General features: G+C 39.4%; 1 protein-coding gene across 3 annotated transcripts in view; it reads right to left on the minus strand.

Moving 5' to 3' along the window:
• MCC (MCC regulator of WNT signaling pathway) overlaps window positions 1-16,942 on the minus strand; it is a 373,218-nt gene that overhangs the window by 14,943 nt on the left and 341,333 nt on the right. For all 3 annotated transcript variants that reach the window (XM_063454100.1, XM_063454101.1, XM_063454102.1), the window contains 2 exons: window positions 14,459-14,693; window positions 8,216-8,422 (listed from right to left, as the gene is read on the minus strand). In XM_063454100.1, coding sequence (XP_063310170.1) covers window positions 8,216-8,422; window positions 14,459-14,693 — 442 coding nt within the window. The remainder of the gene's footprint in view (window positions 1-8,215; window positions 8,423-14,458; window positions 14,694-16,942) is intronic.

The raw sequence follows: 16,942 nt of genomic DNA on the forward strand, positions 1-16,942 counted from the left end.
ATGTACCTAATACAGTGTGTGCTTTATTACTATGTACCTAATACAGTGTGTGCTTTATTAGTATGTACCTAATACAGTGTGTGCTTTATTAGTATGTACCTAATACAGTGTATGATTTATTAGTATGTACCTAATACAGTGTATACTTTATTAGTATGTACCTAATACAGTGTATGCTTTATTAGTATGTACCTAATACAGTGTATGCTTTATTAGTATGTACCTAATACAGTGTATGATTTATTAGTATGTACCTAATACAGTGTGTGCTTTATTAGTATGTACCTAATACAGTGTGTGCTTTATTAGTATGTACCTAATACAGTGTATGATTTATTACTATGTACCTAATACAGTGTACGCTTTATTAGTATGCACCTAATACAGTGTATGCTTTATTACTATGTAACTAATACAGTGTGTGCTTTTTTAGTATGTTCCTAATACAGTGTATGATTTATTACTATGTACCTAATACAGTGTACGCTTTATTAGTATGCACCTAATACAGTGTATGCTTTATTACTATGTACCTAATACAGTGTGTGCTTTATTAGTATGTACCTAATACAGTGTATGATTTATTAGTATGTACCTAATACAGTGTGTGCTTTATTAGTATGTACCTAATACAGTGTATGATTTATTACTATGTACCTAATACAGTGTATACTTTATTAGTATGTACCTAATACAGTGTATGCTTTATTAGTATGTACCTAATACAGTGTATGCGTTATTAGTATGTACCTAATACAGTGTATGATTTATTAGTATGTACCTAATACAGTGTGTGCTTTATTAGTATGTACCTAATACAGTGTGTGCTTTATTAGTATGTACCTAATACAGTGTATGCTTTATTACTATGTAACTAATACAGTGTGTGCTTTATTAGTATGTACCTAATACAGTGTATGATTTATTACTATGTACCTAATACAGTGTACGCTTTATTAGTATGCACCTAATACAGTGTATGCTTTATTACTATGTAACTAATACAGTGTACGCTTTTTTAGTATGTACCTAATACAGTGTATGATTTATTACTATGTACCTAATACAGTGTACGCTTTATTAGTATGCACCTAATACAGTGTATGCTTTATTACTATGTAACTAATACAGTGTGTGCTTTTTTAGTATGTTCCTAATACAGTGTATGATTTATTACTATGTACCTAATACAGTGTACGCTTTATTAGTATGCACCTAATACAGTGTATGCTTTATTACTATGTACCTAATACAGTGTACGCTTTATTAGTATGCACCTAATACAGTGTGTGCTTTATTAGTATGTACCTAATACAGTGTATGATTTATTAGTATGTACCTAATACAGTGTGTGCTTTATTAGTATGTACCTAATACAGTGTATGATTTATTACTATGTACCTAATACAGTGTATACTTTATTAGTATGTACCTAATACAGTGTATGCTTTATTAGTATGTACCTAATACAGTGTATGCGTTATTAGTATGTACCTAATACAGTGTATGATTTATTAGTATGTACCTAATACAGTGTGTGCTTTATTAGTATGTACCTAATACAGTGTGTGCTTTATTAGTATGTACCTAATACAGTGTATGCTTTATTACTATGTAACTAATACAGTGTGTGCTTTATTAGTATGTACCTAATACAGTGTATGATTTATTACTATGTACCTAATACAGTGTACGCTTTATTAGTATGCACCTAATACAGTGTATGCTTTATTACTATGTAACTAATACAGTGTACGCTTTTTTAGTATGTACCTAATACAGTGTATGATTTATTACTATGTACCTAATACAGTGTACGCTTTATTAGTATGCACCTAATACAGTGTATGCTTTATTACTATGTAACTAATACAGTGTGTGCTTTTTTAGTATGTACCTAATACAGTGTATGATTTATTACTATGTACCTAATACAGTGTATGCTTTATTAGTATGCACCTAATACAGTGTATGCTTTATTACTATGTAACTAATACAGTGTGTGCTTTTTTAGTATGTACCTAATACAGTGTATGATTTATTACTATGTACCTAATACAGTGTACGCTTTATTAGTATGCACCTAATACAGTGTACGCTTTATTAGTATGTACCTAATACAGTGTATGATTTATTAGTATGTACCTGTGGCGGAACCCGCCTCGCCACTGGGCATTGGAGAGGCCTGGCTGCCCGCTTCCTACCGGCTGACTATGGTCCCTGGTAAATTTGTACCTGCAATATTCGGGCATGTGGTATTTTATATTGCTGTTACTGGCCCTTTAAGGGCCATCCGTGGACATATGACTTTTAGGAACAATGACCCTTTAAGACTGTATAGCAGATTACATTCAGGCCGTCTTTAATATTATGTGTTCGGTAAACTGTGTTATGTGTATGCAGCATTCTCCTGATTGTTCGGTAGAATCACTCCATTCATTATATTGAGTGAAACTACCAAACAACCAGACCACCCAGGATTAAAGTGTGCCTCCAATTACAATGTTGCAGACGGGTAATTGGCAATGTGTGTAATGTGTGGTTTTGTCCTCTGGGTGGCCGCTATTTGGGAAACGAACACGTGGTGGCGGCCATATTAAACTCCTGAACAGCTGTGTTTTGCCGTCGCGTGTCTGGAACTAAAATCGGACACTCAACTAGACAAACACCACTGAGACCTCCAGACTTCCATGAATTCGTGTAGAAACTACCGAATAGCCTGCCGTTCGGTAGAAAGAACCCCACAAACAAGGGAATTAATTCAAACCCTCCCCAGGCTCTATAACCCAGGCAATTCGTCTGTTTTCATTCACTTTTCTGTGACCGACTGCAGGGCCAAAGTACATGGAACTATTTTCGGATACTTTTGCCATGCGGTCGGTCAAAACTTTAACCCTCCATAATTCCCGAACCCCTGGTCCGATCTGGGTGATTTTTGGATATGTGTCTCACCCAGATCAGGGCTACCAGGGGATGTAACATTTAAAGGGGTAACCCTATGTTTAGGGGTACATCCAGAAACCCAGGGAATTTGTGTCTGGAATAATGGGATTGTGTGTCACACTAAGAGGAGGAGATGTGTGGGAGGTAACTGGTACATTATTGACTGTGGTACTAATTGTTGTGGATCCCTCCCTTGCATGGGAGAATGTCATAAAGGAGGTTGTGTGAATAAATCTGCTTAACCCTCAAAGTGAAGTGTCGTCTCATTATTGGGGGAGGATTTATTATATGCTGTTCCAGTTTGACTGCTAGGAGTGTAAACCAATTTGCATGGTTTTTCCTATTCGGCTGTATACAGCATTCAATGCTTGAGAGAATTTATATGTTTCTCCGGTTCTGTGATTGTGGTGTGTGCTGCAGTGCTTGGAGTCCTCAGGAAGCGCTAGGAGCATCCTTCAACGGAGGTACCCAGTCGGGGTGCCAGGCGATCCGTTACAGTACCTAATACAGTGTACGGTTTATTAGTGTGTACCTAATACAGTGTACGATTTATTAGTGTGTACCTAATACAGTGTATGCTTTTATTAGTATGTACCTAATACAGTGTATGCTTTATTAGTATGTACCTAATACAGTGTATGCTTTATTAGTATGTACCTAATACAGTGTATGATTTATTAGTATGTACCTAACACAGTGTATGCTTTATTACTATGTACCTAATACAGTGTATGTGCTTTAGTATGTACCTAGTACAGGGTACACGCTTTAGCAATATGTACCTAATACAGTGTACGGTTTAGCAATATGTACCCAATACCATGTTTGCTTTATTAGCATGTACCTAATACAGTGTATGTGCTTTAGTAGTATGTACCTATTATAATGTATGTGCTTTAGTATGTAGCTAGTACAGTGTACACGCTTTAGCAATATGTACCTAATACAGTGTACGCTTTAGCAATATGTACCTAATACCGTGTATGCTTTATAAGCATGTACCTAATACCGTGTATGCTTTATTAGCATGTACCTAATACCGTGTATGCTTTATTAGCATGTACCTAATACAGTGTATGTGCTTTAGTAGTATGTACCTATTATCAGGGCCAGATTAACATAGGGGCTGATGGAGCTGCAGCTCCAGGCCCAGGCCCAGGCCCATGGAATAGGCCCATTTAAAAAGAAAAAAAATATATATTATATTATTATATAATATTATTATTTTTTTTTACACACTACTCTTAGATTTGCCACTTGACTGGTATTTTACTGGCACAGCTGGTATTTTAAGCTGCCTGGCCAGTGCCAGTATTGCAGGAATACCGGCAATACAAATGCAAGTAATTTTCTCAGAATAAATGGAAATTACTCTGCAATACCAGCACCGGCCAGTAGGGGTCACTGCGTGTGGAGAGAGGCAGGTCTAGGAAGTTACAGAAAATCCCTCCCTGCCTTTCTCTACTACTCACTGATCCATGGGGGAGCAGCTACACCGCACAGAGAGTCCAGACAGTAGCTCTACAGCTCAGGTAAGTGAGGAATGGGGGGAAAGGCAGCAGGGACACATGGGGACACTGAGACACATGGGGACACTGAGACACATGGGGACACTGAGACACATGGGGACACTGAGACACATGGGGACACTGAGACACATGGGGACACTGAGACACATGGGGACACAGACACATGGGGACACAGACACATGGGGACACAGACACATGGGGACACTGAGACACTAGGGGACACTAACGCACTGGGAACACTGAGGCACTTGGGGACACTGAGGCGCTTGGGGACACTGAGACGCTAGGGGACACTGAGACGCTAGGGGACACTGAGACGCTAGGGGACACTGAGACGCTAGGGGACACTGAGACGCTAGGGGACACTGAGACGCTAGGGGACACTGAGACGCTAGGGGACACTGAGACGCTAGGGGACACTGAGACGCTAGGGGACACATGGGGACACAGACACTAGGGGACACTGAGACACTAAGACACATGGGGACACAGACACTGGGAGACCTGGGGACACTGAGACACAGACACTAGGGGACACTGGGACACATGGGGATGCTGAGACACATGGGGACGCTGTGAGACATAGGGACATTGGGAGACACTGAGACACTATGTTCCCATGTCCCCCAGCCATTGTCCCTAGTGTCTCAGTGTCCCCAAGTCTCCTAGTGTCTGTGTCCCATGTCTCTCAGTGTGCCTAGTGTCCCCATGTATCCCAGTGTCCCTATATGTCCCAGTGTCCCCATGTCTATGTCCACAACTGTCCCCAAGTGTCTGTCTCCCAGTCTCCCAGTGTCCCCTAGTCTCCCAGTGTCTGTGTCCCTAGTGTCTTAATGTCCCCAAATGTTTCAGTGTCTCCATGTCTCCCAGTGTCTGTGTTCCTAGTGTCTCAGTGTGCCTGGTGTCCCCATGTCTCCCAGTGCCCCTATATGTCCCAGTGTCCACATGTCTATTTCCACAACTGTCCCCAAGTGTCTGTCTCCCAGCCAGTGTCCCCTAGTCTCCCAGTGTCTGTGTTTCCATGTCTCTGTGTCCCTAGTGTCTTAGTTTCCCCAAATGTTTCAGTGTCCCCATGTCTCCCAGTTTCCCTAAATGTCTCAGAGTCCCCATGTCTCCCAGTGTCCCCATGTCTTTGTATCCCCGGGACTCTCAGTATCCCCATGTCTCTCAGTGTCCCCAGTATCCTAGTGACATGGGGACACACAGACATTGGGACACTGGGAGAAATGGGGACACAGACACTGGCAGACAGGGGGACTGGGCGACATGGGGACACTGACACACTGGGAGACAGGGAGACACTGGGAGCAATCCATCTATACAGCAGAATCAAACTGTGAGTAGTTTGTGATTTTACAGAATTTTCTCTGATGTCACTCCTTGTGATTTACATCATGTGATGTCACGCATAACTAATTAATTATACAAATGATTAAGGCTGGTATTTTTTTTTCCAAGAAAGGTGGCAACCTTAACTACTATTCACATACTCTTGCTTAAAGGAGCACTATAGGGTCACGAACACAATCATGTATTTCTGACCCTATTATGTTAAAACCACCACTCTGGCCCCTTATTGCCTCCCTAAATATAGTAAAATATTACTTGTATTTAATTCTGCAGCTGCTGGCTCAGAAGTGGTGGTCTGAGCAAATTACAATACTTCCTCATAGGATTGGCTCAGACGGTCAACTAGGCAGATCAGGGGCAGAGCCAGCACAAGTCCAACATAGCCCTGGCCAATCAGCATCTCCTCATAAAGATAAATTGGATCAATGCATCTCTATGAGGAAAGTTCAGTGTCTGCACGCAGAGGGTGCTGCACACTAGGCAGTACTGCCCCAGGAAGCAGCCATCTAAGGAGCGGCCAGTGGAGTTATTTTCTCTGAAAAGACCGTGTTTACTGCAAAAAGCCTGAATGGAATGATTCTACTTACCAGAACAAATACAATAAGCTGTAGTTGTTCTGGTGACTATAGTGTCCCTTTAAGTTTGGAAGCTTAAGAGAGATGTATGGGAACAAAACTTGTGGACTGGCTGACATTAAAATTAGTTTAGGTAATGCAGACGTTGGTCTCTCTAACACGGTGGCATGTCCCCTTTCTTCTACACTCACTACATACACCTTTTCTCTGTCTCAGACTATATACCAGGAACCTCTGCCTGCTAGTAAGAAGGTAAGGAGACAAGTGGACCAGCGAGTGCTAGGGGACAGTCCTTAGAAAGCATGGAGTGAGCGCATTATTAGACGCATTTATGTCAAGCTCAAGGTGATGCCTGCATAGTATGTCCTTAGTTGGGCAGCCTGCAGGATTGGCAGGCAGCCTGACATGTATTCATGCCAGGCTGACCTTCCAATTCTTTGGACAAACATGCCCCCTTTTTGGGTATGTTCACCCCTTTTGGCAGGTCTTGTCACGTGATTTGCGCCAGTGGCACACCCTTTTACCCCGCCCATTGACTTCCTGCTTCACTGGACACTGCTGTTAGGGGTTATGGATTTACTTGAAAGATGAAAGCATAAATTAGAGAGAGATTAGCACAGGGTATGTGTTTTCTTATAGCCGCATCCTATGAGTTTCCCTCCAGCACCATCTCCATCAGATACATGACGCTTGGGAGGTATGATTGTTTTAGTGATTTTGGTCGATAAGAGTCCGTAATTAGGCCCATCATAATTGTCAGCTCCAGGCCCACTGTGCTCTTAATCCGGCCCGGCCTATTATAATGTATGTGCTTTAGTATGTACCTAGTAAAGTGTACACACTTTAGCAATATGTACCTAATACAGTGCACTCTTTAGTAGTATGAACATAATGCAATGTACTCTTTAGTAGTATGTACGTAATACAATGTACGATTTAGTAGTATGTACATAATACAATGTACTCTTTAGTAGTATGTAGAGAATACAATGTACACTTTAGTAGTATGTAGATAATACAGTGCATGCTTTAGCAGTACGTACAGTGTACACTTTAGTATGTATGAATGTACCTTGGGGTTCATGCTGCTTTATTTATCGGTATAGCAATATGTCAATATCTAGGTGTTCATTTTCTTTATATAAAGAATTGGAGCGTCCACCTAGAACCTTCGACCGGTCACATCAGTCACACTTAATTACCTTCCTGTTTGTCTCACTCATGATGCCCCATATGGTCTGTACCTTTGTCCTCCCCTACAGTGTCTCTCCCTCTCCTCCATACCTGTATAATGGCTGAGCTGACAACAGTGCTGTGTGAGCAGGAAGATGATGACCAACTGCACAGGATTTACAGCTTGAAGGTTGAATAGGACTGAGTAACACCAAGCAACCAAAGCTCAGCCACTCTGCAGGAACAGTGAGGGTTAGGGTACTAGCCAGCTGCCTAATGTGTAATTATAAGGTAGGAACCCCAGAAAGAGAAACATGAATATTTAAACACACAAATTATTAGAATTACTAATAAAAAAAAATAAAATGGCATTTTCAAATAACATTTCTAAACAAATGTAGTCTCACACACCTGGAAAGACTTTAATGATAAAGGCTCACACTAACCATTGAATAATCCTCTAGGTACTAATCAATATATTCTACGGGAGACAAAGCTTCACACCTTTTAATGCAGAGGCATACTCTGGTTGTCTACTTTGTGAAGATGATTATATCAACCAGTTTCTTGTTTAATGAATATTGTAAACTTATCTTTAACATGGAAAACTAACACCTGTTACAGCAATATTTAGCCACTCCTAACCTTTCCCAGTTTGTCCTTGCCACTGCTGCTGGTGGAGCTAAGGGATCTCATCCTCTGCTCCTTTTGCTCCTCCACTTCAGATTTGAGATGTTCAATGTGTACAAGATACGCCTGTTCCTGAGCATCTCGTGTACTCAGCTTCAGCTCCAGTGCTTTCTTCTCCTTCTCTAGCAGGTATAACTGTGCCTTCAGTTCCGCCATCTCCTCCTGTCGAACGGAGATAACAGGGTATTATCTAGTCATGCTAATCAACTAAATACAGTCACAGCATGTGAGCCACAGACAAGAACTACATGCTATTAATTACAGAAGACATGAAATCAATGCTGTAAGCAATATTAAGTGGACTAGAAAAAGAGCTTCTTCCAGTTTTTACAAAGTTAGACAACAAGCTCCTTCAACACTGTTTTCCGTCTTCTTATTAGCATTTTCACAGCACCAACATATTTTGCAGCTCTTTGCAAGCGTACAAAACGGATATAAAATAATGAGTATCGATATACAAAGTAATGTTGACAGAAACATGGGGCTCAGTTATTGATAAGTTAACAGATGTCCCTAACTGCTAATGAAATAATCAAACACTAAATTAAACTCAGAGAGTAACAATGACAGAAAGATTTGCACTTAAACATACTTTTAGACACTTGGAATGCTTTCAAACATTTTCTAAAAAGGAGGTGTCCTGTGACATCATGCTATGGCCTTCCCGGTCTTACTGTGACTATCACAGCCTGGTCCTATTGTTCTGTAAACAGGGTGAATAATCGTTGATTCACGTATGTGCTTACTTTTTTTTTTTTGCATAGTAACTGATGAACTTTGTATACTGGTCATGCATAATTTATGGTTCAGCTCCTATGAATCATGGCAACAGTGACTTTACACTGTTATTTATTTATTGATTGATGCAATAAGCAGATTTCCTTAAATTCTGTACACAAATAAAATGATTATTATAGTTTCTACTCCCTGGAGTGATGTGACCCACTCAAACTTCATCTTTAGTCTGTCCAACACCAGTAACGTTATACACAGTTTTACAGAGCTCTGGGATATGATGGGGCTTTATAACTGCTGCCAACACTATCCAGAGGTCATTTAGTAGAAGCTTGGCTTAAAACCATTAAGTGGGAGGTAGTCATTGATCGTGAAGATAGGAGACATAACAGATTTAGCAGAACCAGTTACCTTGCTCTATCATAAAGACAGACAGAATAAAGTTATACTACATATGAAAATAGCAACTCATCCATTCAGATAAAGAAGATCTGTGGTTAATCAAAAACCTTCCAAGGAATTTCTGAATATTCCGTGAAGTATATATTCACCTCTAGAACCCTTCATCTGTGGTGATTTTTTTAGGAATGTTTACATTCTTGGTTACCTCTCTGTATTGAGCAGTCCTGGGTGTTTATATGCGCTCAAACAAAATCTAATTTAGAGAGGGTTCAGTTATAGGGTTAAAGATACCAATTTCTACATGTATAAGTTGACAAATGAGCTTCAATAAGAACGTGAGAGGTTTTCAGACTGTAACTTATCATTTCCCAGTAAAACACACTCCATAGTGTAATAATAGTAAACATGGTCTATCAAACAGAAAAACCCTACTACTTATCAAACAAATAGTGAAGTCATTCACAATCGTTTCTGGACAAAGGCACACTTCTAGGAGAGAACATTTTCAAACGTACATTCGACATTTCTTTCTTTTTATCTTCATCTGCAGATTTACCGTAAAGAGACATGCATACTTCTATCCAAATTGACTTATCAGGTGTAATTAAATGCAAGATGGAAATCCCAATTTTAAGGCTCACACTTACTAAAATCCAATTTTAATTACAGAATTCAACTTACTAAAGAGCTTAAGAGTTAAGTCCCTGTGTTCATGACATACTTTGAAGTGTCTGAGGCACACTTGTGTTCCACGGCAACCCTGGTTGTCAAACACTGCAATGCTTAGTGTGAAATCTATTTGGCAGCCCTATCACTAGTTCATTCAGACCCATTTTTGGAACCATGACTATGATGGTAAGTGCTGTGACACGATGGCTTATTCTGCACTTCATTATTTATAGATTGTACACTTGTTTGAGCAGGCCCTTCTTCATTTCTCGTCTGTTAGAGTTTTTTATGTTAATTATTTGTTGTCAATTATTCCCATTCTATAATTGTAAAGCGCTGTGAAATATGTTGGCGCTATATTAATAATAATAATAATAATAAGGACGAGAGGGAATTGTACAACAGGATTGTGCTAGTGTGAGGATTCTACAGGAAAAGGTCCATAAAACTCAGACTTGGGTTAAAGGGAACTTGTAATTAAACTTTTCACTTACCCGAAATCGCTCACATGTACATTGAATACACCATAATTCACAAAGATACATGGTGTATTCAAAGTAAAATATAGAGATTTTCTCACTTCTCCTCTATTCCAGCCCGACTTCATGGGTGTCACTCTGAGTGACAATTCTCCATGCCACTTCCACTCCGCCTGGGCTCTTCTTTGATTGCCCCTGCTTGAGAAGCACCCACAAGCAGGGCAAATCTTGTCAGTGACATTGTCACGCTGGCTTTGTTGTCGACATTGGTACACGTCACTTTGTTCTTATACTCCTTAGCCAGCGCTAGAAGCAATGGGCGGAGAGCAGAGTGACCTCAAGTGGGAGATCTTTTCTGCTCTTTCTTGTCCGTCAATGCCTCGGCATGCTGACACACTGACTGACAGCCGGGAGGAAAAATACTATTTTATATAGGATTTTTCCTAATATATACATTTGCGAGCAAAACTGCTAGCACAATGTATAGATATAACCTTATGCTCAATCTAATGAGCTCATGGTACTATCTTACAGCTACAAGCTCCCTAAAGTATTTCAAATATATCCAAGTCATTTTAGAAAAGTTGAATGGCCCAGCTTTGACCTGTCCATGGAGTTACCACTGCGTTTTAATTTTGACCAGAAATTTACCATTGAAATAGATGAAACGGTTTTGATCAATGTAGCCCCAAAATAGCTTGGGAAAAAAATATCTCAAATTCAGCTGAATTATTCCACATCCCCCTCAAAGACATCTTAACAAGGTATATTATATGAGTCAGGGATTCCAATATCTTTTCCTTTTATTTGGATAAATTTTTCAGATTTTTCTTAAATAAAATAAAGACTTCAATACTTCAGAATGAAGTATTGTAATCAACAGTACTTAAACGAACACTATAGTCACCTAAATTACTTTAGCTAAATAAAGCAGTTTTAGTGTATAGATCATTCCCCTGCAATTTCACTGCTCAATTCGCTGTCAGGTGACTATAGTGTCCCTTTAAGTACTGAAGATCATGTCTCTTCATCCCACAGGTGCCTACAATGTATTTATGTCAAGGGCCATTGGCATTACCTTCTGCTACATTCAAAAATAGAACTCTAGGTCGAGACTCAGAATTTCTCTCATACACTAGCCAGCAGAAATTTCACCCCTGGTAAATGTCATCGACCCTGCAGGCTTGCAGAGGTCATTAACTTTTAGGCCTGTCTGGTATTGTAGGGCTTGACATTTTGAGCCCTGCTCTAGGTAACAATTTTACTTTAACAATAGGTAGAAAACTACACATTTCAAACTCATTTCATTGCAGCAGCTGGAATCATCTTTTGTTTTAGAAACTCTCTTTAAGCATTCAAAAACATGGTCTCTTTGTTTTCTTGTTTCTTTCTGGTTTTATCTGGTGAATTAAAAGTCGTCCTCTGGAGATAAAGCAGAAGAATTAATAAAATCCTGATGACTAAACAGCACTTACAAGCTGTGCTTAAAATGTAAGCTCTATTAGAGAGGGATAACTTGCTAAACCAATGAGATAAACAGCTGCGTTAAGGATATATCACAGCTGCTGCCATATTATATACAGGAATGGAAATAGCATTATCTAGGAAGCACTGGATGCAAAAGGAATACTGAAAGCCATTAATAGTCTGGTGAAAGTCTTCTCTATAGCAGGGATGGTCAAATGGCAGATCACGAGCATATTCACCGATGGAAGGTTGGCAAATCATCATGGAGTGTTCATCTTACCCTGCTTCATAGCAGAACAACTGATCTTTTTAAAATAGTGTATACTTTTATATGATTTTATATCAGAGTAAAAAAGTATAGTACTGCCAGAGGTGAATATTGAAATTCCAGGTCTGTTGACATCTGGTACCCATTCTATGAGCTAGATTCTGACATGTTTTATACATACTAGTGGACAGCTGATATAATGGGATGACATTTAATAATTACAGTCTGACTACATTATAATTATTTGATCATTATTGTTAACATGTGCCACTTGCCCTTTCAGGAACAAACAGTACATGGATTTGTGTTTTGTAAAAAGATCCACATAAAGCACTTTCACGTTATACCAAGGGATCTATCAGCATTATAAGGGATTATCTTTGGCAGACGGATTGACTGTATTTGCAGTGTCTGAAATGGACTTTTTTTGTTGTTGTTTTTTTCTCCAGACTGAGTCATGGGAACACGTACATGATATCAGGATTGATCACTGACCAAAGAGACATTAATTAATAGCAAGGATTACTGGCTCCAAATTACAGTGCATAAGGCTTCATAAAGGCTTGATCCATGAGTTTTCCCTAGGATCTGACAGCCAATCAGTAAAGTAACCCACAAAGTGATGAACTCCCTTCAATATCTTTCCATTTCAACCATAAAACATGTTTTTGAATGGCTCACAGAAAGTTAAACATGTGTATTTCAGTGATTTTTCGTTATGTCCCTATCAGAGGTGTCAGTGGGGGATGATAACCATACTACCATGATAACCATTTTGTTTATTTATTAATTTTGTTCACAGCTGCAGATGGAAAGAGATTACTATAGCAGCTGTGCATTGCAGGATGTCTGTAGACTTTCACCCCGGCTGCATGTTGAAATCAGCAGCGAGGTAAAAGACACAAGGATCCATAAACTGCATTGAGTCGCATTGTAACCCCTGAAACTTACACCAAGCAGACTATTCCTCTCTGTAAAACAACAAACACAATAATCACTAACTAGGACATCTGCTTTTTGTTTTTATTCTTTCTAGTACGCAAGTGTTGGCAACGTACGGTTTTAAATAATGCATTTGTTTGCGATTGGAACATGTAAAAAAAACCTGATCTGATTGTAGTGCCTGTTAGTGTTTTATACTTAATAATACGAAGGAGAAAGCACATCAATTGATTAGCCTGACGTGTAATTTCTTTAAAGGGCCAATAAAATGTGCATGTAAACTAGTCTCTAAACATTTATACAAGGGTAATAAATAGCTCATAGTGAGAAGAAAATCAGATTAATTCAGTAGTGATGCAGTGCATGGGCTCTAGGGGGACTGTATGAGTATTTGATTAGGATTTAAAACAAACTTGTGACTTCTCAGTTCTTTATAGAGAACATATCTGTGGAAAAACTACATATATCATAGACTGGAGAAATTAAACTGCATTCAATAGATATACATATCTCTACTATGCCTTAATCCACAATATAGACAAACTTCACAGGGCCCTGATTTGCCATTTTTCCTCAGCCATCACCGTTCTGGGGGCACCTTAAGGTGGCCACTAAGCCACCTCCTGGGACCTGCCATTGGCCCGCTCCTCTCTGAACCCCCCGCGATTTGTGCGGCCAGGACAGCCGCCCACCCCCAAACCCCCCTGTAGTTACGCGCCAGTGCTCCACTCTCACCTTCCAATTCTGCTACTTTCCCACCTCGTCGCTTGCTTGCTGCCCCCCTAAATATCTTCCTATTGTGTTTTTATACCCCAACTCCTCTAGACTGTAAGCTTGTTTGAGCAAGGGTCCTCATCAACCTATTGTTCCTGTAACATTTTGTAACAGTCTCATTTATTGTTAAATTTACTCCTTTTATAAAATTGTAAAGCACTGCAGAGTAAGTTATTACTATACAAATGTCCATAACAAGGCATCTGTGTGGACATGCAGTGCAAAACCAATGGAGGATCCCTAGGTTCTTCCCATGTAACCCATTTTGAATTCTAACACTTGTGCAAGAGGACAATGACGATGTAGCTCCTGGGCACATTGAGGGGAAGATGCTGGTATTGAGGAGGAAAGACTTCAGGTTTGAATAATTCCTCACTCTTTCTCCACAACGATACCATCATCCAGCAAAGACCCATGATTGACATGTCCACGTTAAAAGGAAACTAGTGGCATTGCTCCTACCTTCATTGCCATCAGTTCTTGCATCAGGACGGCATTCTCCAGATCTAGTCTTTGGTTGTCACCTCGTGGTTTGACATCATAGCTCAGAGGGTCAATATGAATACTTTCAAGTTCCAGCATGGTCAGTTTGACGGCTGCCCGATCATTCTTCAACTGCTGAATGTAATCCTTCAACCTCTGCTCATCTTCTTTTGTAAACTCGGTGTCACAGCTGCTGGCAGTTGAACTTGTGGTACTGAATACATCAAAGTTAAAAAATAATAAACAAAACAAAACAATGCAAAGCTTGAGTATTTTCATTCAAAGGAAAGGAAATAACTGTTAAAAATGCATAGTTTTCCTTTTTTTTAGTTAAATTAAAAAACAAACTTGATTTACACGAACGAAAAGGCAGAAAATTCAGTAACTAATTTCTCAAAAATAAAAGATGAATTCTCTTTTAAATAAAATAAACATTGTGATCTGTCACGTTGTCCTACATACATTCTTTCTTATAAAAAGCCACCCAGAGACCTCATACGCAGCTCCCGAATTAGTTAGGCCCTGTGCATGAGCGTGACATTGTTTGGCTTAATCTTGAAAAACTGCTGAATATGTTCAGTGAATTACAAATTCAGTACATTGAATGTTAAATGGACTGTCGATTTAACAGAAAAAAGTTTGGAGCTTCAAATGCACAGCTGTACAGCACAGAGTTCAACGAGTCAGCGTTCTTGTACTGGGGAGACCAGAAAACAAAATAATACACATATTGAGAAACTAGGTCAAAGCAAAATGGAACAAGAAAAAAGGAAATTTGCCACCATAGGACTTTCAGGATTCATATAATCAGTACATGACCATTAGCAGACATCAGAAGACAAAAAGTAAAGACATCATTGCCACAAATGCACTAATGAATCAAAATGTAATTAGAATTTAAAACTATTCGGTTTTTACATTCTGGACAGCATGGGAAAAATGACCTATTGCATGTGGCTGAGCACATTTCTGTGTGGCCACATCCCAGCCTGTGTGGCATGTTTACACTAGCACTGATACAGTTCAACCCTAAATCTAAGCTGTCATAGGCACAGAGAGTTTACGGTTTTCATTTACCAGATTTATTTTCAGAGCTAGTTATACCAAGGGAAACAGCATGTTAACTGCTACAAATTATCAGTGGGCAGTGAAGCAAAGTGTGATGTGCTTAAACATAGATTATATTTTCAGTAATTATCATTACACGCAAAATAAAGAGCTACATTTTTTTTATTGCGGTCTGTATTACATTTGTCTCAGGCTTATGAGAGCTTTACACATGCCGGGTTAAAACTGGCCAAGCATGATGTGATTTGTAGTTTGCAAAGGTTGTTCGGGCGCTCCAGATGGTAACCACAACCTTTACAAGCTCTCAATCACAAAAGAAAAATAAAATAAATCATATTATCAACCTATAACAGCCAATAAAATGAAAATGTAACATGCCCCAGTTATTTAGCCATGAGAATTAACCAGTGTGGAGTCACAGATGCCATATGAACGGCTCGGATTCACTGTTGGGAAAAGACAAGCCCTGCTCAGCTCCAAGCTAGGCCAATGGCTCTCAATCTGTCAGTAAGCAGAGCCAGGAGAATGGCATGCAGAGACTAGAGTTAATGAAAGCCCCAGCCACAGAAAAGGACAGAATTATGCACAATGTCATGTGGTCCTCTAACGGCCTAAGCCTTTCAGTGCTGGCTGTGCTATTGCATAGCTGAGCAATTCATTGCTAGGACTTCCATCATCAGAGTGGTTAAAGTCCCTGTGGGATAAATGCTTTGTCTGCTGGCTATACGCTCAGTCTGTACTTGCTCTCTTCTCACATACCCAGCCTGAGCTGTAGGCTCAGCTCCAGATGTTAATCTTACAGCCGTGTCTGCATGCTTTTGACGGAGTCCAGCTAAAATATGACATTGGCAGAGATTTCCTGGCTTCCCTCGAATAGCAACGTTTGCCAAGAGGTCTTAAAATAGTACCCTTGACAATAAGGGGTTCTGGCCTAATGGATTCTACTGTCCAGCACAATATGTATCACTAAATTGTTTTGTCGGAGTTAAAAAAAAAAAAATGTTGCTAAGCCCTGGCACTCAGAATGGTAAAGGCTTTTTCAGTAATTGCTAAACAATATATTTTCTTGCCAAATGTATTTTTTTTCACTGCCATCTTCAGTGGTAAACAAATATCTAAGCAAAATTTACATGGATTTCTGACGGCAAGGATGCCAAATTATACAATGTGAAATATAGTGCACTACTTTACATTATATTAAACAGAGCCCAATATTCACTTACTGAAGATGGAAATGCCAGTGCCTTGTGAAAAATAAAATCAGAGAAATTACTAGGAAAAAATAAATAAAAAAAATTGTAGGGGAAAAGGAAAAAGAAAGGGTTTATGTAATAAAAAAAAAATCCTCCTCCCTTAGAACAAAGGAAAAAAATATTTTCTGTCTTCTAATGCGGA

The sequence above is a fragment of the Pelobates fuscus genome, chromosome 5 (assembly GCF_036172605.1).
Source record: "Pelobates fuscus isolate aPelFus1 chromosome 5, aPelFus1.pri, whole genome shotgun sequence".
Taxonomy (NCBI): Eukaryota; Metazoa; Chordata; class Amphibia; order Anura; family Pelobatidae; genus Pelobates; species Pelobates fuscus.